Source organism: Lacerta agilis, chromosome 12 (assembly GCF_009819535.1).
Source record: "Lacerta agilis isolate rLacAgi1 chromosome 12, rLacAgi1.pri, whole genome shotgun sequence".
NCBI lineage: Eukaryota > Metazoa > Chordata > Lepidosauria > Squamata > Lacertidae > Lacerta > Lacerta agilis.
Window position 1 is genome coordinate 55,407,833 of NC_046323.1, and position 25,708 is coordinate 55,433,540.

General features: G+C 45.6%; 1 protein-coding gene across 1 annotated transcript; it reads left to right on the forward strand.

Annotated features, from left to right (window-relative positions):
• Positions 1–2,698: 2,698 nt before the first annotated feature.
• LOC117055476 (zinc finger protein 208-like) lies at positions 2,699–24,317 on the forward strand (the record flags this gene model as incomplete). The annotated part of the gene is made up of 4 exons (XM_033165011.1): positions 2,699–2,841; positions 4,779–5,037; positions 5,068–6,660; positions 22,826–24,317. Coding segments are annotated over exons 1-4 (3,477 nt in total), but the record flags the coding sequence as incomplete, so codon positions are not given.
• Positions 24,318–25,708: the final 1,391 nt, after the last annotated feature.

Below are 25,708 nucleotides of genomic sequence, written 5' to 3' on the forward strand. Positions count from 1 at the left end.
GCAACAATATTGACAGGAAATCCTCCCCACCTGCTGGATTTCCGCCTGCCAGAATGGTGTAGAAACCCAGCCATAAAAGAGAGAGCAACAAATTCTGCTTCTCTTCCCCTCAGATTCGCATAACCCCAGGGCACCAAGGTCCCTTTGTTCCCCCATGAAATATTTGAGCCCCCTCCCCAAGTTAATGAGCATTGCCATTCAAATGGTGTGTGCACTCTGGATCTTGTGATCAGTTTTGCAGGGCGGGGCTTACTTGGGTCCAGGGGCGTCCAATGGGGGGAATTAAATCCTTAATTAACTAAGATTCTGCCCCTTCACATAGATCCTGGCTATGCCTAACTCCTGCTCCCTCCTAATATTTTATTGAAGTTGGCACCCCTGATTGACAGTAGCTGTTCACTGCTGCTATTATTATTATTATTATTATTATTATTATTATTATTATTAAATTTATATCCTGCCCTTCATCCAAAGTTTACAGGGCGATTCACAACATAAAAATGCAAAATTAGAACTCCAAATGCATAATAAGACAAAGACAAACCACAAACCTATTCAAAATTCCATAATAAAATAACCAGCCAAAGGCTCAGTTATAGAGAAAAGTTTTTGCCTAAACGGTCTCGGTCCTGTATACCTGAAGGAGCGTCTCCACCCCCATCGTTCAGCCCGGACACTGAGATCCAACGCCGAAGGCCTTCTGGCGGTTCCCTCACTGCGAGACACAAAGCTAGAGGGAACCAGGCAGAGGGCCTTCTCGGTAGTGGCACCCACCTTGTGGAACGCCCTCCCATCAGAGGTCAAAGAGATAAATAACTACCTGACATGACATGATTGCAGCCCATCTTATGCACCGTTAGCTCAGGAATAAGTCCCGCTGATCATGATGAGACTCTCAGGCGAGTAGATTGCTGCTGTGCAGTCCTTCTTTTTAAATAAATGTTTTCCTTTTCAGATAATACAGAGCATGATGAAATTCCAATAAATAAAACCTCCCCTTCAGTAGATTCAAGCACTACTACAGTTGAGTGTGGCAGGACCTTTTTGTTTTTGTGTCTTTGGTAAACAACTTTGCAGGTTTTTTTAAAATAAATTTTATTAAACAAATAAACAATAAATATAAATAAAACAACACAAGCCGAAACACAACCCATCCTGTAGATTTAAGTATCTGTCCCCAGTGGCCTACGTGTTATCAGAGGCCCAGAATCCACATTCCTTTGTAACAAAATTTGAAATAAAGTCAAAACATTTTGCAGGCAAAAAACAAATATCAATGTTGGGGGGGGGGGGGTCCCTGTTCAGATCCTGCCTGGCGGGGGAAGACCCCCAAATCAAGGAGCAGAGGGTCCTCCCTTGTCCTCTCTGCCAAGCCAGGGAGGGGGTGAGTTCGCAGGAGGTCTGCAGCTCTGTTCTTCCTTTGCATCCAGATGCTGCCTTTCTTTTTGGGGAGGGGGCTTTGGGTCAAGGAAAACTGGGCATGCAATAAACCCCCTTCAGATCTGTGGATAAGTCACCTATGTTAAGAGGGGTTGCAGCCAGACAGGAACATTTGCACATGGGAGGAGCACAGGGAGAAGAAAAGCACTTCTGCATCTGAAGCAGCACTACCGGACCACTTTCTGTGTCCCAGATGCAACAAAACATGTCTCTCCCCTATTCAGGCAAAACAAGTAGACAAACTAATGTGAAAGCAAGTCAGATCTATCCTCAGGAAATGCTAAAGCAAGTATAAAAGACTCCATCTCCCAACCTTCTGGGACAAATGAGGAGGGATTATCAGTCATTGGGTGGCTTGTACTCATAACAGAGGACATAAAATCCTTTTTGGCTGACTGTAATAAAATCCATCCCATCCTGATAGGTACTTGTAAAACCTACTGGAAAACATCTAGCAGAGTGTCCCTGCGTTTTGATAAACAAGAAATGGAAATTGGTGTTATCTCAAAAGAGGCTAGTTCTATCGATCTGCCCTAAGCCTTTGGGAATCTTGTCACAAGAGGAGCGCAAAGCTCACCTCTGGAGTTTTTTTAAAGGGTATGCATGCCTGGTGTTCTTAAGAAAACTACAGATTTAGACTATGTGGAAGATCTATACTTTGATGGCTTCCATGCCAGGGTGGGGCCCACATTTTGAGACTGGAGCCTTGCAAAGATGGTGTATAAACACAGACAATATCTAAGGAGGAGCGGTGTATTCTTCTCATGAAGCAGCTCCTCTGCTTCCACATACAGATTTGGTCCCCATAGAACGCCTGACAGAGGCAAATAAGGCCACAACACCTGCCTGGGTTGCAATGAGAGAGCTCAAAGAGTGTGAACTGGGATCTCCAAGCACCTAGCATGGGGGCACCTACATGTAATAGCTACTCATCTCTGCGGTTGCAGTTTTCAGGCTTGGGGGCAGAATGGTGATTGATTTTTTGCACCAAGTTCTGTCCATAATCCCACTGAGTTCAATGGGATCTACTTTCTGGTCACTACTGTGCAGACCATGCCAGCCTTACAAAGTGGGATGAGAAGCAAACAGGTGAAATTGGAACCACTGGAGATGTTTAGAAATAGGGCTTCTGCCCCATTTGTGCTTCTCCAGGGGCAGGAGAATGTCTAGGGCAGGAGAATCCCTGCAGGGCCTCCACGGATCCCTTTGCTTCTTCCTCTCTCCCAGGACCCAGCACCTTGTTTTGGCTCCTTGACTCCTCAGGAAGGATGAATGAGACGAATCCTGCCAAGCTAGTGATGATGGAAGGGGGAAGATGGACGGTTGACCTGGTCAGGTTGTCTCCTGCATCCCTTCCCACAACTTCTGAGCGTTCCCTCTCAGGGACCTCTGAGATATCTGGTGAGTTCCAGGGGAGTGGAGATGGGGACGTGGATGGATGGGACCAGAGAGGTATTGGGGCTTGCTCAGCTTAGGGGTGGGAGGAGGCAGGCATACGGGTGGAGATGGAGATGGGGAGACCTTTTTGGGCTCCTCCACTTGCCTGCCTGCCTGCACTGCCTGAACCTCCACTGTTTGGATGGAGACCAACAGCGTCTGGGATTCTAACATCCCCAGTGTGAACCCTGAATGGAGGGATATCAACTGATTCCTCTGTGGATGTTCTTCATCTATTCCTGCCTTTGTTAACAATGACCAGACTTGTCTGAACCTCCCAGGCCTTCTTAAATCTTGGCTTCAGAGCTTTTAGGGAAGTTGAAGTAACTTCTTTGAGGTCTGTTGTTTTGGCTTCTGTCTGCATTTGACTGACTTTGGAGATGAAGTGGATTCTAGGATTGAGCCAAACAAAACCTATCCCAGATAAAAGCCAAGCAATATTTCAGTTAATACCACCCAACAAAGGCAGTGAAAACTATAGTAAGGCCTCACATCTAACTCTCTCCAGTTCTTTCTCTTTCACAAGGATTTATTAATTTTGTTCAATAATGGATGTGAACCACGTCCCCTTCGCTCTGAGTGATGCAGAGTTAGCATGACCCAAGCTAACATGGCAGTGCATTGCTGGGGGAGGGGACAGGTGTTGGATTTGATCGTTCTGTGTCATCTGCACCCCTGTCCCAGTAATACCAAACACACAAAGATCGTAACCGGCTGCTAAAGTAATCACAATTCTCATCAATTGTGCATATAAACAAATATAATATAGAACTCAAACATAATAATAGATGGGTACAACTTGTTGTTGTTCAGTCGTTCAGTCGTGTCCGACTCTTCGTGACCCCATGGACCAGAGTACGCCAGGCACGCCTATCCTTCACTGCCTCTCGCAGTTTGGCCAAACTCATGTTAGTAGCTTCAAGAACACTGTCCAACCATCTCATCCTCTGACGTCCCCTTCTCCTTGTGCCCTCCATCTTTCCCAACATCAGGGTCTTTTCTAGGGATTCTTCTCTTCTCATGAGGTGGCCAAAGTACTGGAGCCTCAAGTTGGGTACAACTATTCAACTGTAAATATATAACCTCAACATGTGTCCATATGTATCATGAGATCCACATAATACAGATCAAGGTCCCAAGGCAGACAGAAGTCAAGCATAGATGTAATAATTGTAGTCTTGCCAGTCTGCAACATGAACGTTGCCACAGAGGGTTATGATGCAGGTTGTAGAGGTTGGCGATGACTCTGTAGTTACGCCACTCCAAAAGATACAGGTGAAGTTGCCACGAAGAAAACGTCAAACAAAGAAGGACAAGGTTGCCCGGATTACAGTCCTTGTTTCGCCTGAATTAGGCTTCATCAGCAACAAATACGCTGTATGATGTAAAGAAGTACAAAATCAGTTTCTTAACCCAAATGTATGTTATCAACCCGTAAAATAAATACTGTTATACATACCACTCGAAGTATTTAACAGTATTTAAATACAGTTGAATAGTTCTACCCATCCATTGTTATGTTATCATATATATATTATATTTGTTTATATGTACAATTGATGAGAATTGTGATTACTTTAGCAGCCGGTTATGATCTTTGTGTGTTTGGTATTACGTCAGTCATGACCTTGGTTCTTTTGGGTATTAACCCCTGTCCCGGTATGCTGGCAGTGTTGCCCCACTGCTTTAAAGAGAGTCGGGCACCCCGCCGGCGTGCTGAAATGCTGGGGGGTCGAAGATGCCACACATTGACAATGACATTAAGTTAGACTTCAAGGATGTCTTCTTGAGGCCAAAATGGAGCACTCTCAAGTCTCGCAGTGATGGGGGGTGGGATTTGTTCAATAAACAGGAGTGCCATTTCTTTCCGAGGCTCTAATAAGCTTTTCTCTTCATTGCAGATGGGAAAGAATTGGAAGGGAGAAACAAGGGGGACCACAACAAAACCCACATAGCAGAGAATTCATATAAATATTCAGAGTGTGGAGAGAACATCTATCAGATCTCCCAGTCCACCTCCCATCAAAGAAAGAGCTTCGTTCAGAGGGATAGCTTCACTTCATGTGAAAGAACTCACAGTAGAGAGAAGTTGTATCAGTCCAGAGAATGTGGAAAGAGCTTCAGCGAGGGGTCCTATCTCACTTCTCATCAAAGAATCCATACAGGGGAGAAACCATGTAAATACCTGGAATGTGGAAAGAGCTTCAGTCATAAGCGAAGTCTCACGTCCCATCAAAGAATTCATACAGGGGGGGAAACATATCAATGTTTGGAATGTGGAAAGAGCTTTCAGGATGCGATTAAGCTATCTTCCCATCAAAGAATTCATACAGGGGAGAAACCCTACCAGTGCTTAGAATGTGGAAAGAGCTTTCGTCAAAGTGCACATCTCACTGCCCATGAAAAAATTCATACAGGGGAGAAACCCTACCAGTGCTTTGAATGTGGAAAGAACTTTAGTCAGAGCTCATCTCTCACTGTCCATGAAAGAATTCATACAGGGGAGAAACCCTATAAATGCCTAGAATGTGGAAAGAGCTTCAGTCTCAGGCAGAGTCTCACTACCCATCAAAGAATTCATACAGGGGAGAAACCCTATCAGTGCTTGGAATGTGGAAAGAGCTTCCGGGAGGTAACTATGCTCTCTTCCCATCAAAGCATTCATACAGGGGAGAAACCTTTTCAATGCCATGAGTGTGAAAAGAGTTTTCGTCAGAGAACCACTCTCACTACACATCAAAAAACTCATACACGTCAGAAACCCTATCAGTGCTTCGAATGTGGGAAGAGCTTCAGTCAAAGCTCAAATCTCAAGAAGCATCAAAGAATTCATACTGGGAAGAAACCCTATCAGTGCTTGGAATGTGGGATGAGGTTCAATCGAAAGGATAGTCTCAGTGCCCATCAAAGAAGTCATACAGGTCATAAACCATATCAGTGCTTCGAATGTGGGAACAGCTTCAGTCAAAGCTCGAATCTCAAGAGCCATCAAAGAATTCATAAAGGCGAAAGACCCTATCAATGCCTGGAATGTGGGAAGAGATTCAGTCGAAAGGATGGTCTCACTTCACATGAAACAATTCATACAGGAAGGAAACTCTATCAGTGCTTTGAATGTGGAAAGAGCTTCCGGGAGGGGGCTAAGCTCTCTTCCCATCAAAGAATTCATACAGGGGAGAAACCATATCAGTGTTTGAAATGTGGAAAGAGCTTCCGTTTCAGGGAGAGTTTCACTAAACACCAAAGAATTCATACAGGGGAGAAACCTTATCAGTGCCTGGAATGTGGAAAGAGCTTTCGTCAGAGCGGTGATCTCACAACCCATCGAAGAATTCATACAGGGGAGAAACCATATCAGTGCATTGAATGTGGTAAGAGCTTCACCAAAAAAGCAGGTTTCACTTCCCATCGAAGAATTCATACAGGGGAGAAACCTTATAAATGCCTAAAATGTGGAAAGAGCTTCCGTCTCAGGCAGAGTCTCACTTTCCATCAAAGAATTCATACAGGGGAGAAACCCTTTCAGTGCTTGCAATGTGGAAAGAGCTTCAGTCGGAAAGATCATCTCACAACCCATCGAAGAATTCATACAGGGGAGAAACCATATCAGTGCTTGCAATGTGGAAAGAGCTTCACCCAAAAGGGAAGTATCACTTCCCATCGAAGAATTCATACAGGGGAGAAACCCTATAAATGCCTAGAATGTGGAAAGAGCTTCAGTCTCAGGCAGAGTCTCACTACCCATCAAAGAATTCATACAAGGGACAAACCCTATCAGTGCTTGCAATGTGGAAAGAGCTTCAGTCGGAAATATCATCTCACTACCCATCAAAGAATTCATAGAGAGAAGACCAAGAAAGAAAAGTAATAAAGCAAAAATTATTAAACAACCCGTATGAAACACAGTTGTATGGGAAAGAGAAAGGGGCGGGGGAGAATAAATAAAAATACCCTTTATCACGTTTGCATCATATAACAATAGAATGGGAAACACCAGAGATCTATTCAAGAAAATTAGAGATATGAAAGGAACATTGCGTGCAAAGTTTACCATAATAAAGGACAAAAGTGCTAAGGACCGACAGTGAGGGGGGAAAGTATTTGATTCCCTGCTAAATTTACCTGTTTGCCCTCTAACGAATAAATGACCAGTCCTTAATTTTAATGGTAGTTTATTGTAGCTGTGAGAGACAGAATAACAACAGGAAAACCCGCAGAAACCCAGAAGACAAAAGTCAGAGATTGATGTGCATTATAATGAGTGAAATAAGTATTTGACCCCTTTGCAAAAGATGACTTAGTACTTGGTGGTGAAATCCTATAGTGGCAATTATAGAGGTCAGATGTTCCTTGTAGGTGGCCATCAGGTTTGCACACTTATCAGGAGGTATTTTGTCCCACTCCTCTTTGCAGATCCTCTCCAAGTCAGTAAGATTTTGAGGCTGATGTGTAGCTACTCAAACCTTCAGCTCCCTCCACAGATTTTCGATGGGATTAAGGTCTGGAGACTGGCTAGGCTCTCCAAGCCCAAATTCCAAACAAATAAATCCGAGTGCTTTACTCATGATTGTCCTTTACTTTAATTCCTTTTTAAACGAAAAATCCGCCGCTAACAGCCGCCAGTCCAGAAGCTTTGCAATGAAGAAGGTAGCTATGTGAGTCCACAGTACTGTATCAAGCTGGGATTATAGGTAAGACCTCTCCCTTACAGCAGGCGCTTCTAATCTCAGCTTGTTACATACAGTGAAGATACCAGGTAGCCTGACATCTGGCTGATTGATAGGGGATCAAATACTTATTTCTCTCATTATAATGCACATCAATCTCTGACTTTTGTCTTCTGGGTTTCTGGGGTTTTTCCTCTTGTTATTCTGTCTCTCACAGCTACAATAACCCTACCATTAAAATTATGGACTGGTCATTTCTTCATCAGAGGGCAGTGATGGATACCGTAATTGTGGGAATATATGCTCCCAGTTAGAGGACATCTGAACTTTTAAAAGGGAATATAAACTTTATAGGGAATATAACGTTAATAGGAGATCTAAATGGGGCCGTTTCATTAGGTTAGAACAGGACAGTATGGAGGGGAAACTGCCTAATTCCTTTTAACACACGACAAGAAACACGGAATTAGTGGACTTAATGGAGACTCAAACATCCATTAGACAGGGAATATACATTTTATTATAACGCTTAAAACTCAGCAAGTAGAAGAGATACGGTGTGGGCAACAAAAGAACTGGCTCTTTTGTTGGAAAGTGGAAATACAACTGAGAATAATCTCAGACCACTATTCAATATCAGTTATATTTCAAGGGGAACAATTAATGCATAGAAGATGGAGACTAAATGAAGCTTCCGGGAGGGGGCCAAGCTCAGAAGCCATCAAAGAATTCATACAGGGGAGAAACCTTTTCAATGCCATGAGTGTGGGGAGAGCTTTCGTCACAGTTCCAGTCTTACCTCTCATCTAAGCACTGTATTTTTCGCTCCATAAGACGCACCTTTTTTCCTCCTAAAAAGTAAGTGAAATATCTGTGCGTCTTATGGAGCAAATGGTGGTCCCTGGAGCCGAGGTGCCAAAAGCAGATCGTGCTCTTTTAAAAAAAAAAAAGAGAAAAGGGTGTTGAAAGGACCCCGCTCAGCAGCTGATCAGCAAGAGATTGGGAGAGAGTTAAGAGTCTCCAGCTCCCTTTCAGCCCCATCCCTTTGCCCAGGCCTCCATTGTTGAATGTGCTGCAGAGGGAGCTTGTTTGTTTCCCCAGCGACATGTGACTGCCTGATTAGATTATCTGTCTGGAAACTGTAAAAACAGCTCGCTTTCCTTAAGAAGCTGCAGAAATGTGAGTTGAACCCCACAAAAACGGGGCCTTTCCTCTTTGCTTTTCCCCCTTTGCAAAAAAGCTGCAACACTTTGAGCTGATCCTCAAAAAAACAGGGCTTTTAGAGGAGGAAAACCAGAAAAATATTTTTTTTTCTTGTTTTCTCTAAAAATGAGGTGCTCCCTATGGAGCGAAAACTATGGTATTCATACCGGGAAGAAACCCTATCAGTGCTTGGAATGTGGGATGAGGTTCAAACAAAATGATAGTCTCACTACCCACCAAAGAACTCATACAGGTCTGAAACCATATCAGTGCTTTGAACGTGGAAAGAGCTTCAGTCGGAAAGATGGTCGCAATTCCCATCAAAGAATTCATACAGAGGGAAAACCAAAAAAGAAAAATAATAAAGCGAAAATTATTACTGGTAAATAACCCTTACAAAACACAATTGTATAGAAAATTAGAAAGTGGGGGAGAGAAAAACTAAAAATATCCTTTATCACATTTTTTTCATTTATATCCTGTCATTTATCAACCCATAGAAAGGCAGGCTCCTCCAGCTCTGCCCTGGGTGCCCCCTTCTCCCCGTCTCCCACCCTGGGGGATCCTTCCTTCCCTGTGTTCCTTGCCAGTCTCTCCCCCCTCAACTCTCCTCTTCCTGTATGTGTCCTCCTTAATTCAAAATAAAGCAGTCAATATAAAAGATAGATAAAAAGGAAACGCCCATCTCTGTCTGAAAATCATTTGTATCAACAATTATCTTCTTTCTTGTAGTTTGAATCCATTGCTCCGTGTCCGCTTCTCTGGAGCAGCAGAAAACAACCTTTCTCTCTCCTCTATATGACACCCTTTTATATATTTGAACATGGCATCTTCATTCCCTTTCAGAGTTTTCCTCATAAGAGATCATAGCTTGCATTGTTAACATTTTCAGCAATTGCATTACATCCCCTTTTGCTGGCTGTACCTTTTTCTCTGCCGATCATTCCCACACCAGCTCAGCCCAACCTCATATTTCCATGGACCTCGTCCTCTCTCCTCCTGTTCTTCCCTTGCCTGCTCAACACAACCTTCTGCCTCTCCCAGCGACTCCTCTCCAACGACTCCCAGCTTATGGCCCACACATTCTCCTTGGTCTGTTTTTCTGGGACCCGCTTTGTCTTCAATGCCAAGGCATTCCATGTCTGGATGGAGAGCAAAGCGCGGAAGCTTCTTTTTTGGAGTGGATGCATCTGGTTCTCAATAAATCATGCAGAGGCAAAGGTCGGCAAAAGAACAACTTTTTACTAAAGGTTTTTCAGCTTTGTTACTGAAAAAAATTTCAGGAAACAGCAGAAAGAGAAACCTGCCCACAGAGCTGACAGATTTATATTTCTGGCTCAGTGTGACCTTGAGAGAACAAAAGGGAAATCACAATATATCCAGCTGCCTCAGCAGAAAAGAAAAGAACCTTCTGGAAGAAACTAGTATTTTCCAGTATTTTCTGGTTTCTGCCCTCAAGACTTTAGCCATGACATTTTGCCCCACTGCCAGAAGACCATCTTTGGCTCCCCAGCTTCTGTGGCAACACTTTTTGGGATGTGGTTCTTTGCAGGCACATTTGTATTTCAATAAAGGCCTATCTTAACACTTGGAGACTTCCTCCTTTTCTTTGGGGTTTCTGTGGGTAACCTCCAGTCTAGGATCCTCTTTTTGAATTTCTCCTACATACACATGACTGAATTTAAATAAAATAATAAATATGAAAGTGATTTATAATGAGACTGAAAAAATAAATTTTTTGGTAGGAACAACTTCAAAACATTCAAAAAATGATTCAGCAATCAAATTTAAAAGAGAAATTTTTCATATTGTGAAGTTCAGTTTACAGAAGGTGGGGGGGGGCAACATGCCCAAGCAGAGCATGGTTTTAACAGGATCCTTATGAAATTTGTGAATGTCTGCATTGTGCATTCCCACATTTGGGAAACCCTGAGAGTGTGGGACTCACAAGGCCCACAGGGGAGCCATGGCGTCTCTGGGACCGGCTGCGGCTTCCAGAAGAAACAACATGGCGTTCCCGCCTTTTTTGGAAAAGGGCGGGAAACGCCATCTCCTTGCGATGTTGCCTCACTGGGCTCCTCCTGGGCTTGCCTGGCCATGGGGGGGGGGATCCAGCTGCCCCAAAACAATGGGGGGGGGGAGGAACATGAAGAGAATGAAGAAGCCTGGAGGGGGAGCAGCCAAGAGGGAAACTCCCTCAGGAAATAGAGCGAAGGAGAAGACAGGCCAAGGGAAATCTGAAAGGGGATTGGCCAGCTGTCCAATGGAGAGGCTTCTGATTGGTGCAGCCCTGCTCTGGGGTGGGAAATAGGGTGAGATAGTTATAGGAGCGCAGTTAAAACTGATTTTCTGGCAGGAAAAGGATGGCAGGTGTCACTCTTGCTTTGAACTGGGAAGAGACCCAGAGGGAGGGGCCGCCCTGAGCAACATGTGCCCCCCTCCATTCCTCCCCCACCCTCGGCTTCCCCTTTACTGTCTGTGGTGATTTTACGGGGGGGGGGGGCTTCCATATCGGCCCCACTTGGGCTCAACTGTTTTTCAACTGCCCGCTGGCCTGCGATCTCGCTCCTGACCAAGCTATCTATCTCCTTCAACAAACGCGGAGGGAAACAACTTCTGTGAGTGACCGTTTGTTCTCTCTCTCTCTCTCTTTTGCAAACCGAGCGCTGAAGGCTGAAGGTTGAAGCCAAAAACAAAGAAAGAAAGATCAGTTTTACAGGCCTACTAGTCTCCAGGTTGAAAAGGACATTCCTCCTGGGTCCCCCCACATAGACAACCCTGCCTAAAACCTTATGAGCTCACAACGAGCCTAAAGATAACTATATCAAATTTTCCCAGGCATTAATTACTTGATAAAAGCGGACTTACTTGGGCTCTGAAAACGGGTGATTTATTATAGAACCCTCCATCCTTTGCCTGCCTCAGTGCCCTACTCCTAACATGGTTCTAACAAGAAAGAACTGTAAAGACCTGGGCATTACGCCAAGTCCGCCCTGTAGTTTAAAGGAGCCGCAAAGGAGGCAAAGTAAAATTACTAAATATTTTACTCATAAAGAGGTGAATAAGAGTGACCAGAGTGAGATTATTCTCAATGAGGCCATCCCTAGTGTGATGGATTGGTCGATTCAACTTAAAGAACTACGAACGGACCATGAGAGCACAAATTATTCTACAAGCTTGGCTCAGGAACTTGCCTTAGCTGAGAATGTCATGAAGACAAACACACCCGATACAAAAGATCCCAAACCTCAAAGATTATCCTCGGACTCTGGAACAATTCATTTAAGCCACCGGCCCACTGATATTATAAATAAAAGCGAAGAGTGGGTAGATCAATTGCGGTTGCATGTACACCAAATAAACATGGATATACTTAACATCAAAAATTTCTTAGCTATAACAAATGGGCTTTTGTTGACGTTAGTGGAAAATTTCAAACAGCAAGAAAGAGCAGCAGACCATAAACCTAACAACACTCCTGTTTTGGATACCAAAAGTCAGTCCCCAAGGAAAACCAAACTACCGGAAAAAAAACCGGACCTCAAATTAAAGAAAAGTAAAAATATAAAAAATATAAAAATCTCTAAAACAACTCAACACAACAGCAAAAAGCAATGGCAAAAACTTTTCAACTTACTTCCAACTATTTCTAAGAAAACTAAAGTACGAAGTACAAGAGAGACTGGTAAGGCTGGTATACCCAAAACCAAATCTAGTCCCTTACGCGAGAGCAAACCCCAGAGACCTGTTAACGAAACCAAATCATCTACGGATGCACTCTCCTCGAGCCCACCCAGAGTACCCACTGTAATCACAGAGAGAAGAGAGCCTGGGACTCTAAACATCGGAGGGACTTTTCCACAGGAGGTACCAGCTGCACGTACGACGAAAGGATGGAGCTTGGTTCTTATTCCACATAAGATTATACTCGGAAATTACCCAAAACCGCTGGGGCCTTGCACAGGCAGAGATCGTGTGAAGCATCTATTGGATATTTTAAACAGAATTTTACCTGGAGTAGTCAAAGCAACCGACTTAGATGATATAGAATATTTATATCAAGACGGCTACTCGGTCCGAGCTTTAATCACATTTACAGACCACAACCTGGTTAAATTCATCCTCAGAGCAAGAAACCTATTCAAAAAGGACAGAATAGTATTGTCAAGAATTTTTGAAAATAGAGCTCCAATATCCTCTCTATCTGCTCCTAAGGGTGACGGGAGATTAAGATCTGAGGAGGAAAAGGACAGTGAATGCAACCACCAAAAGCAGGAGCGATATAAACAAGAAGCATTAAATCCGGGAAAGAAAGACACAGCCAACCATAAGACCCAACATCACTGGAATGAAAAAGAGGACTCTGCCACTGCAGAAGAGTTCACCGCAGAAGAGCACACCCTAATAAATCGATTCTGGTCATTGCAATCTCCAGCCCAAAATGAAATTTTGGATAGACTGGACACGCTTAGAAGTAGATTGGTCAAAAAGGTTAACCACACTGAGTCACCAGAGGGTCCTTATTTGTGGCCCATATCCCCCAAGTGTTTAGTGAATAAGAAGACGATGGGAGGCTCGTTTAAATGTATAGATACGGAGTTACAATCACAGCCGCCTATGGTGTACGAAAAGGCAGAACAAAATCAGGCTGTGTCATCTCCGATTGACTGGATCAGCTGCCTCAAGCTGTCCCCAAACGAGTTAGCTACTCCCCTATCTGCAAATTCTACCCATAAGCTGTCAAAACCAGACGAAAATCAACTCTACAGTAAGCAGACCTTCAAAGACAGAACAAACGGGAGTGTTTTTTTAGACACAACAGGGATGTTGGACAGAGTAGAAATGCCGAATGTACATTACGGAGACATAAGGAACTAAAATTGCTATCCTGGAACATTGCAGGGTGGCGCGCAAAGAAAAACAACCAGCAACTTATGTCATACTTCAAGCATTTTGATATCATTCTCCTCCAGGAAACTTGGCACTGCGAGCCCATTGTGCTCAATGGCTATAGTAGTCACACCCTACCGGCCACTCCTTCTCAAAGGGGAGGCAGGCCCAGCGGAGGCCTAGTCAGTCTCATCTCTACGGAACTAGAACACTCTATTAAAGTCCTACCAAGCTGTAACCCTCTAGCTACAGCAGTTGTACTCAAGCTAAAGAAAGACGCCCTGCTGCTGGTAAATGTATATCTGCCCCCTTGCCAAAAAAAATCGGCTGTTAAGGCCAACTGGGCAGAATTAGAGGCCTTTTTAGAGCCTCTTGAATCTACATATCCTTCTACCCCAATCATTATGGGCGGAGATTTCAATGCCCGAATGGGAACAGATGATAACAACTTATACAGATACTATAACCAGTTCCAGGATTATGACAACACCCGAGATATAGGAGTCACACGTCTCTCCAAAGACAGAAGATGCAACTTCTCCGGCCTCTGCCTCGCTCAAGTTGCAAAGAGGAGGGAGTTGTTAATTTTAAATGGCAATAATGAGGGGGACCGACCGGGCGAGTACACCTACCATTCAAAGAGGGGAGGAAGTGTCATAGATTATATCTTAATCTCAAGATTTGCCCACAGCCTGGTCTCAAAGTTCTATGTGGATCATAATACGGAGAGTGATCATCTCCCACTGACAGTAGTGTTCGAAGGCCCCTCTCTTAATAAACCCATGGCCAAGCATTATTATACCCCTATCGTTAACTTGGGTATACCCGCACCCAGAAGGATCAAATGGACCTCTAAATTCAATGTAAAGTTTACCCACCTCCTTCATGCAGGGGACATGAAGACTACCCATTCTGCCATTGTGTCAAATAACTCTGCGGACAAGCCCTTGGACCTGTTTAAGAAAATATCAGATAGGCTGAAAACCCATCTCACAACAGAGACATCAAACATCGCCACAAAGAGGATACAGGACCCAGCGAGCTGGTTTGACATGGAGTGTAGGCTAACAAGGAAACATCTGAGACTTGTCTATCGCAAATATAGGCATACCGGAGAACCCTCTTTATTTAGTGCATACATTGTTCTAAGACGGAACTATAAACAACTATTAAAGGGGAAAAAGATGAAAGCCGAGAGAAATGCCTGGCAGAGCTTGGTTAAGGCCTCAAAGGAGAAAGACATATCTTGCTTTTGGCGTACCATCTCGGGTCTTCTGGACCAGGAGCGCAGTGGATTCATCTGCATGGTTGAACCCCAAGAATGGAAAAGTCATTTTCAATCCTTGTTCTATGACGAGGAAGCCCAGCACAGCACGATAAGCCTGAGCTTAGAGAATTTACCACAATGGCCCCCAGTTTCTGTAGAGGAGGTCGCAGATTTAATAGCACAACTCAAAAACAATAAAGCCCCTGGCATAGATTACATTCCGCCAGAACTTCTGAAGAATAACATCGGCTGGTGGGCTCCCCTACTGGCCGCGATATTCTCACATATCGACTTAACAGGCTCATATCCAGATTGCTGGGCCGAGGCAATAATTATTCCAATCTATAAGAAGGGTCCTACGTCCAACCCGATGAACTATAGACCCATCAGCCTGCTTCCCATACCTAGCAAATTATATGCCAAACATCTTGAGATCAAACTTACTAGTTGGATGGAGTCTGAGGCGATCCTGGCGGAGGAACAAGCGGGATTCAGACAACACAGATCGACTATAGACCATTGTTTTATCTTAGCACATCTAATAGATAAATATGCTAAGAAAACGCGGGGGGTGTTATATGCAGCCTTCATCGATCTGAAGGCTGCATTCGACTCAATCTCAAGAGTCAAACTTTGGGCAAAACTAAATAAAACTAGCATGGATAAAAGGCTATTATTTCTAATTAGTGGCCTATATGAAGACTCCAAGCTGTACGTTAGAACTGCTCCGAATGGACAACTCACAGGCCCAATCCCAGTTTCCAGAGGGGTTAGACAAGGATGCATTTTGGCCCCAGCCTTATTTAACCTATACATTAATGATGTGATCAAATGCCTAGCAGCCCCGGAATATCATGCCCCCAATTTAGCCGCAAAACCAATCACAACGCTACTATACGCAGATGATGCGGTTTTACTATCACGAACAAAAATAGGCCTTAAAAGGTTGATAAGAGATTTTTCAGCATACTGCAAGAGAGAGCAGTTGGTGGTGAACCACCAGAAAACCAAGGTTGTGGTTTTCGCGAGAAAACATAAAATACACAGCTGGAGAATGGACAATCAACCAATTGAACAAGTCAAAGCCTTTAAATACCTGGGCATCGTCTTCCAGTCTACGGGGTCGTGGGTCGCACAGCATAAATATGCCAGAGAGAAAGCAACCCAAAGCGCCAAGACATTGTCCTGCTTTTTCTATACCAAGGGAGGCAAGTACATTCCAGCAGCCATAGAAGTTTTCAAGGCAAAACCTCTAGCGCAGCTAACATATGGGGCCCAAATCTGGACGGGGACCCAATGCAATCTTCTTGAAACGGTTCAATCTAACTTTCTAAGACAAATCTTTGCTGTTCCACCATGTGTACCAACTGCAGCATTATGCCTTGAAGCTGGTCTCCCATCTGTGGAAACACAGATCTGGAAAAGAACGCTTAATTATTGGCTCCGCTTAAACCAAAATCCAACAGGACTCTTGCCCCAGGTGATACGGGATGCCCACGAAAGCGCATGGTTCAAAATGGTGAGACTCAAACTTCTCCCATGCGGTCTACATGCTCAGCATTTGTTAATGTTGGGCCCCTCTAAAGCAAAAAGCTTAATCGATCAGCGCCTGATGGATATTGAGCAACAAAACAACTTGGCCAAAACAAAGAAATTTTGTGCATGGTTTGCCCACCTGCCCCCCTCGCACTTCGATGCCCCGGCATCTTATCTGCATAATTTAAATATCCCAAAGTATAGACGCGCTTTTACGTTGGCAAGATTGGACGTACTACCCTCTGCCGTGCTCGAAGGCCGATATCAGAAACTCCCCAGGGAGAAACGACTCTGCCCATGTGGAGACGGAAACTTGGAGACAGTGTCACATGTTCTTCTGACCTGCCCCCTGTACAAAGACCTGAGGAGCGAGATCATTACTCCCCTCCTACTTTCCATCCCAGGTCGCTCATCAGCGGCCGCAATGTTTTATTTGTTAGCGGACCAGAACATCCAGACAACAGAGAAGGTCGCCAGATTTATTGAGAGGGCAATGAGACTAAGGGCCACAATTTGACAGACAACTCGAACGAGGCCACCTTTGAACGGCCTTTTAGCCTGGGGGTTTCATATGATTTATTAGTATTTTTATATATTTGTGTACCTGACTGGTCTTTCCCCAGTATTTTTATCTGTTTTATCTGTATTTTTAGTCGCAATGGCCTGTTGGCTACGTGAATAAAGTTTGATTTGATTTGATTTGATCGGCCCCACTTGAGCCCCCTTCCCCCCCCCCCACTCGCTGAGCCGGAGTGTTTTTCCCCAGGGGGTGTCTTGATGGAGCCATTTCTTAGCCCAAGGCACTTCCTGCCAATAAGCAGACTTTCGCCTCTTCTCCATCCCAGCCTTTCCTTGGGATCCAGCAGCCTGGAGGCACTAGGCTCGGGGAGGGGGAGAGCCAAGGTAACACCCCCCCCCATGGCCACCCCTGTCTCCCTTGCGGTTGGTCTGCTTAGATGTGGAGAAAGAGGGCGGGAGGGAAGGAAGGGGGGCAGCCCCTTGAGCGCAGGCGCACAAGCAGGAAAAACTGCAGGGAGGGAGGGGGGATTTGGTGCCCTCGGCTTGCCAAGGGTTAACAGGAGCAGAGCTGGATTCCTACAGAGGACAGGAAGTGAAGGTCCTCCGTGGCCAAATTCCTTCCCTCCCTCCCACATCCCTTCCGGCAAGCAGAGGGGAGGCTGCTTTCTTCTCTCTTCTTTGCGAAAGCTTCCTCGGTGAGTCTCCTCTCTCTTCCCCTTGAGGGTGCAATGGGGAGAAGGGGGTCCCGGGGGTGCAGGGAGGTTGCATGGGGGTCCCTGTTCAGACCATGCATTGGGGTGGGGGGAGACCCCCAATTCAGGGAGCAGAGGGCCCTGCCCCCAATTCCTCTCTGCCAAGGCTCCTCTCTTCCTCCTGAGGGTGCAATGGGGAGAAGGGGGTCCCGGGGGTGCAGGGAGGTTGCATGGGGGTCCCTGTTCAGACCATGCATTGGGGTGGGGGGAGACCCCCAATTCAGGGAGCAGAGGGCCCTGCCCCCAATTCCTCTCTGCCAAGGCTCCTCTCTTCCTCCTGAGGGTGCAATGGGGAGAAGGGGGTCCCGGGGGTGCAGGGAGGTTGCATGGGGGTCCCTGTTCAGATCATGCATTGGGGTGGGGGGAGACCCCCAAGTCAGGGAGAGGAGAGTCATGGAGGAGACGCAGCAGCGAAGGGGAGAAATTGAAGGCGTCGCCCGAGGAGTTTGGGCGAAAGGAGCGGAGAGGAGGAGGCCGGAAAGGGGGAGGCAAAGGCGGGGAGAAGGGAAGAGTAACACGGAGGGGTCAAGGAGGCGAAAACAAACCGGGGAGGGAAGGTGGGGCGCCAGGGGGGCGGAGGGACTCCCTCTCCGGCTCGCTCCGTCCTAGCCTGGAGGTCATAAAGCACCTATTATTATTATTATTATTTTATTATTATTAAATTTATATCCTGCCCTTCATCCAAAGTTTACAGGGCGATTCACAACATAAAAATGCAAAATTGGAACTCTAAATGCATAATGAGACAAAGACAAACCACAAACCTATTTAAAAGGCCATAATATATTAACCGGCCAAAGGCTCAGTTATAGAGAAAAGTTTTTGTCTAAACGGTCCTGTATACTTGAAGGAGCGTCTCCACCCCCATCGTTCAGCCCGGACACTGAGATCCAACGCCGAACGCCTTCTGGCGGTTCCCTCACTGTGAGACCCAAAGCTACAGGGAACCAGGCAGAGGGCCTTCTCGGTAGTGGCACCCACCTTGTGGAACGCCCTCCCATCAGAGGTCAAAGAGATAAATAACTACCTGACATGACATGATTGCAGCCCATCTTATGCACCGTCGGCTCAGGAATAAGTCCCGCTGATTATGATGAGACTCTCAGGCGAGTAGATTGCTGCTGTGTAGTCCTTCTTTTTAAATAAATGTTTTCCTTTTCAGATAATACAGAGCATGATGAAATTCGAATTAATAAAACCTCCCCTTCAGTAGTTTCAAGCACTACTACACTTTAGTGAGGCAGCACCTTTTTGTTTTTGTGTTTTTGGTAAACAACTTTGCAGGTTTTTTAAACTAAATTTTATTAAACAAATAAACAATAAATATAAATAAAACAACACAAGCCAAAACAAAACCCATCCTGTAGATTTAAGTATCTGTCCCCAGTGGCCTACCTGTTATCAGAGGCCCAGAATCCACATTCCTTTGTAAGAAAATATGATATAAAGTCAAAACATTTTGCAGGCAAAAAACAAATAAATATCAATGTTGGGGGAGGGGTGACAGGAGGGTGCATGGGGGGGTCCCTGTTCAGATCCTGCTTGGCGGGGGAAGACCCCCAAATCAAGGAGCAGAGGGTCCTCCCTTGTCCTCTCTGGCAAGCCAGGGAGGGGGTGAGTTCGCAGGAGGTCTGCAGCTCTGCTCTTCCTTTGCATCCAGATGCTGCCTTTCTTTTTGGGGAGGGGGCTTTGGGTCAAGGAAAACTGGGCATGCAATAAACCCCATTCAGATCTGTGGATAAGTCACCTATGTTAAGAGGGGTTGCAGCCAGACAGGAACATTTGCACATGGGAGGAGCACAGGGAGAAGAAAAGCACTTCTGCATCTGAAGCAGCACTACCGGACCACTTTCTGTGTCCCAGATGCAACAAAACATGTCTCTCCCCTATTCAGGCTAAACAAGTAGACAGACTAATGTGAAAGCAAGTCAGATCTATCCTCAGGAAATGCTAAAGCAAGTATAAAAGACTCCTTCTCCCAACCTTCTGGGACAAATGAGGAGGGATTATCAGTCATTGGGTGGCTTGTACTCATAACAGAGGACATGGGACATATAAAATCCTTTCCATCCTGACAGGTACTTGGAAAACCTGGAAAAAATCTAACAACAGTTTCTGTGGGTTTTCATAAACAAGAAATGGAAATTTGTGTTATCTCAAAAGAGGCTAGTTCTATCGATCTGCCCTAAGCCTTTTGGAATCTTGTCACAAGAGGAGCACAAAGCTCACTTCTGGAGTTTTTTTTAAAGGGTAATGCATGCCTGGTGTTCTTAGGACACCACAGATTTAGGACATGTGGAAGATCTATACTTTGATGGCTTCCATGCCAAGGTGGGCGCCACATTTTGAGACTGGAGCCTTGCAAAGATGGTGTATAAACACAGACAGTATCTAAGGAGGAGTGGTGTATTCTTCTCATGAAGCAGCTCCTCTGCTTCCACATACAGATTTGGTCCCCATGGAACGCCTGACAGAGGCAAATAAGGCCACAACACCTGCCTGGGTTGCAATGAGAGAGCTCAAAGAGTGTGAACTGGGATCTGAATACAAAGCACATAGCATGGGGGCACCTACATGTAATAGCTACTCATCTCTGCGGTTGCAGTTTTCAGGCTTGGGGGCAGAATGGTGTTTGATTTTTTGCACCAAGTTCTGTCCATAATCCCACTGAGTTCAATGGGATCTACTCTCTGGTCACTACTGTGCAGACCATGGCAGCCTTACGAAGTGGGGTGAGGACCAAGCAGGTGAAATTGGAACCACTGGAGATGTTTAGAAATAGGGCTTCTGCCCCATTTGTGCTTCTCCAGGGGCAGGAGAATGTCTAGGGCAGGAGAATCCCGGCAGGGCCTCTGAGGATCCCTTTGCTTCTTCCTCTCTCCCAGGACCCTGCAGCTTGTTTTGGCTGCTTGACATCCCAGGAAGGATAAAAGAGACGAATCCTGCCAAGCTAGCGAGGATGGAAGGGGGAAGATGGACGGTTGACCTGGTCAGGTTGTCTCCTGCATCCCTCCCCACAACTTCTGAGCTTTCCCTCTCAGGGACCTCTGAGAGATCTGGTGAGTTCCAGGGGAGTGGAGATGGGGACATTGATGGATGGAGCTGGAGGGATATTGGGGCTTGTTCAGCTTGGGGGTGGGGGGAGGCAGGCAGGCGGGTGGAGATGGAGAAGGGGACACCTTTTGGGCTCCTCCTCCTGCCTGCCTGAACCTCCACTGTTTGGATGGAGACCAACAGCGTCTTTGATTCTACCATCCCTACTGTGAACCCTGTGAACCCAGAACCTCCTTGTTGTTGTTCAGTCGTTCAGTCGTGTCCGACTCTTCGTGACCCCATGGACCAGAGCACGCCAGGCACGCCTATCCTTCACTGCCTCCCGCAGTTTGGCCAAACTCATGCCAGTCGCTTCGAGAACACTGTCCAACCATCTCATCCTCTTTCCTCCCCTTCTCCTTGTGCCCTCCATCTTTCCCAACATCAGGGTCTTTTCTAGGGAGTCTTCTCTTCTCATGAGGTGGCCAAAGTACTGGATCCTCAACTTCAGGATCTGCCCTTCCAGTGAGCACTCAGGGCTGATTTCTTTAAGGATGGATATGTTTGATCTTTTTGCAGTCCATGGGACTCTCAAGAGTCTCTTCCAGCACCATAATTAAAAAGGATCAATTCTTCGGCGATCCGCCTTTTTTATGGTCCAGCTCTCACTTCCATACATTACTACTGGGAAAACCATAGCTTTAACTATATGGACCTTTGTAACAAGGTGATGTCTCTGCTTTTGAAGATGCTGTCTAGGTTTGTCATTGCTTTCCTCCCAAGAAGCAGCCATCTTTTAATTTCATTCCTGCTGTCACGATCTGCAGTGATCCTGGAGCCCAAGAAAGTAAAATCTCTCACTGCCTCCATTTCTTCCCCTTCTATTTGCCAGGAGGTGATGGGACCAGTGGCCATGATCTTAGTTTTTTTGATGTTGAGCTTCAGACCATATTTTGCACGCTCCTCTTTCACCCTCATTAAAAGGTTCTTTAATTCCTCCTCACTTTCTTCCATCAAGGTTGTATCATCAGCATATCTGAGGTTGTTGATATTTCTTCCGGCAATCTTAATTCCAGCTTGGGATTCATCCAGTCCAGCCTTTTGCATGATGAATTCTGCATATAAGTTAAATAAGCAGGGAGACAATATACAGCCTTGTCGTACTCCTTTCCCAATTTTGAACCAATCAGTTGTTCCATATCCAGTTCTAACTGTAGCTTCTTGTCCCACATAGAGATTTCTCAGGAGACAAATGAGGTGATCCGGCTTCAGAGCTTTTAGGGAAGTTGAAGTAACTTCTGTGAGGTCTGTTTTGGCTTCTGTCTGCATTTGACTGACATTGGAGATGCAGTGGATTCCAGGATTGAGCCAAACAAAATCTATCCCAGATAAAAGCCAAGCAATATGTCAGTTAATACCAGCAAACAAAGACAGTGAAAACTATAGTAAGGCCTCACATCTAACTCTCCAGTTCTTCCACTATCACAAGCATTTATTAACTTGTTCAATAATGGATGTTAACAATGTCCCCTTCTTTCTGAGTGGGGTTGGGGTCCGGGGCAGTGATGCAGGCTTAGCATGACTTACACTAGGGTGGCAGTGCATTGCTGGGGGAGGGATCAGATGTTGGATTTGATGGTTCTGTGTCATCTGCACCCCTGTGCCAGTATGCTGGAAGTCTCGCACCACTGGTTTCAAGAGAGTCAGGCGCCCCGCAGGCGTGCTGGAATGCTGGGGGTCGAAGATGCCACACATCAACGATGACATTAATTTAGACTTCAAGGATGTCAACTTGAGGCCGAAACGGAGCTCTCTCAAGTCTCACAGTGAGGTGGGGGTGGTGGGTAGTTTTTTCAATAAACTGGAGCGCCATTTCTTTCTGAGGCTCTAATTAGCTCTCTCTTTACTGCAGATGAATTGGAAGGGGAGAACAAGGGGGACCAGAACAGAATCCACATAATGAAGAAGTCATATAAATATTCAGAGTGTGGAGAGAACATCCGTCAGAGCTCCCAGTCCACCTCCCATCAAAGAAAGAGCTTCGTTCGGACTCACAGTAAAGAGAAATTGTATCATTGCAGAGAATGTGGAAAGAGCTTCACTCGGAAGGACATTCTCACTTCCCATCATAGAATTCATACAGGGGAGAAACCCTATAACTGCATGGAATGTGGAAAGAGCTTTACTTGTAGCTCCCATCTCACTTGCCACCAAAGAATTCATACAGGAGAGAAACCCTATCAGTGCTTGCAGTGTGGAAAGAGCTTCAGTCGGAAGGATCATCTCACTTCCCACCAAAGAATTCATACAAAGGAGAAACCCTATCAGTGCTTCGAATGTGGAAAGAACTTCAGAAAAAGCTCCCATCTCAGTTCCCATCAAAAAATTCATACGGGGGAGAAACCCTATCAGTGCTTCGAATGTGGAAAGAGCTTCAGCGAGGCGTCCTATCTCACTTCTCATCAAAGAATCCATACAGGGGAGAAACCATATAAATGCCTGGAATGTGGAAAGAGCTTCAGTGATAAGCGAAGTCTCACGTTCCATCAAAGAATTCATTCAGGGGAGAGAACACATCAGTGTTCAGAATGTGGAAAGAGCTTTCGGGATGAGATTAAGCTCTCTTCCCATCAAATTGTTCATACAGGGGAGAAACCCCATCAGTGCTTAGAATGTGGAAAGAGCTTTCGTCACCGGCTGAGTCTCACATTCCATCAAAGAATTCATACAGGGGAGAAACCCTATCAGTGCTTAGAATGTGGAAAGAGCTTTAGGCAAAGCACACATCTCACTTCCCATCAAAGAATTCATACAGGGGAGAAACCCTATAAATGCCTAGAATGTGGAAAGAGCTTCAGTCTCAGACACAGTCTCAATTCCCATCAAAGAATTCATACAGGGGAGAAACCCTATCAGTGCTTGGAATGTGGAAAGAGCTTCCGGAAGGGGACCATGCTCTCTTCCCATCAAAGAATTCATACAGGGGAGAAACCTTTTCAATGCCACGAGTGTGAAAAGAGCTTTCGTCATAGTTCCAGTCTCACTTTGCACCAAAGAATTCATACTGGGAAGAAACCCTATCAGTGCTTGGAATGTGGGATGAGGTTCAGTCGAAAGGGTACTCTCACTACTCATCAAAGAACTCATACAGGTCAGAAACCATATCAGTGCTTTGAATGTGGGAAGAGCTTCAGTCAAGGCTCAAATCTCAAGACCCATCAAAGAATTCATACGGGGGAGAAACCCTATCAGTGCTTGGAATGCGGAAAGAGTTTTCGTCAGAAAGGTGATCTCGCTTTGCATGGAAGAGTCCATACAGGGGAGAAACCCTATCAGTGCCTGGAATGTGGGAAGAGCTTCAGACTCAGTAACAATCTCACTTCGCATCAGAGAATTCATACAGGAAGGAAACTCTATCATTGCTTCGAATGTGGAAAGAGCTTCTGGGAGGGGACCAAGCTCACTTCCCATCAAAGAACTCATACAGGGGAGAAACCCTATCAGTGCCTGGAATGTGGAAAGAGCTTCAGTTTCAGGCAGAGTCTCACTTCGCACCAAAGAATTCATACAGAGGGAAGACCAAAAAAGAAAAGTAATAAAGTAAAAATTATTAAACAACCCGTACAAAACACAGTTGTATGGGAAAGAGAAAGAGGCCGGGGAGATTAACTGAAATTACCCTTCATTACGTTTGTATCGTATAACAATAGAATGGGAAACACTAGAGATCTGTTCAAGGAAATTGGAGATATGAAAGGAACATTTCATGCAAAAATTACCATAAATAAGGGCAAAAGTGGTAAGGACCTACAGTGGGGGGGGAAGTATTTGATCCCCTGCTAAATTTGCTTCCATGCCAGGGTGGGGCCCACATTTTGAGACTGGAGACTTGCAAAGATGTTGTACAAACAGAGACAGTATCTAAGGAGGAGTGGTGTATTCGTCCCATGATATTTCAACAATGTGGCATCACCAGCTCCTCTGCCTCCACATACAGATTTAGTCCCCATGGAACCCCTGACAAGCAAATAGGGCCACAACGCCTGCCTGGCTTGCAATGAGAGAGCTCAAAGAGTGTGAACTGGGATCTCCATGAAAGCACCGAGCATAAAGGCACCTATATGTAATAGCTACTCGTCTATTTTCTGCCCATGCTCTGGGGTTGCAGTTTTCAGTATTGGGGACAGGATGGTGACTGGTTTTGGCATCAAGTTCTGTCCATAATCCCACTGAGTTCAATGGTATCTACTCTCTGGTCACTACTGTGCAGAACATGCAGCCTTACAAAGTGGGGTGAGGAGCAAATAGGTGACATTGGAACCACTGGAGATGTTTAGAAATAGGGCTTCTGTTGGGAAGGGGCAGCCCCATTTATGCTTCTCCGGGGGCAGGATAATATCTAGGGCAGGAGAATCCCTGCAGAGCCTCTGACGCTCCCTTTGCTTCTTCCTCTCTCCCAGGACCCAGCACCTTGTTTTGGCTCCTCGACTCCTCAGGAAGGATGAAAGAGACGGATCCTGCAAAGCTGGCGAGGATGGAAGGGGGAAGATGGACTGTTGACCTGGTCAGGTTGTCTCCCGCATCCCTCCCCACAACCTCTGAGCGTTCCCTCCCTGGGACCTCCGAGAGATCTGGTGAGTTCCAGGGGAGTGGTGATGGGGACGTGGATGGATGGAGCCGGAGAGGTATTGGGGCTTGCTCAGCTTAGGGGTGGGGGGAGGCAGGCAGGCGGATGGAGTCGGAAAAGTGGAGACCTTTTTGGGCTCCTCCACCTGCCTTCCTGCCTGCACTGCCTACACCTCCCTGCCGGAACCTCCACTGTTTGGATGGAGACCAACAGCGTCAGGGATTCTAACACCCCCACTGTGAACCCTGAATGGAGGGATATCAGCTGGTTCCTCTGTGGATGTTCTTCATCTATTCATGCCTTTTTAAACAATGACCAGACTTGTCTGAACCTCCCA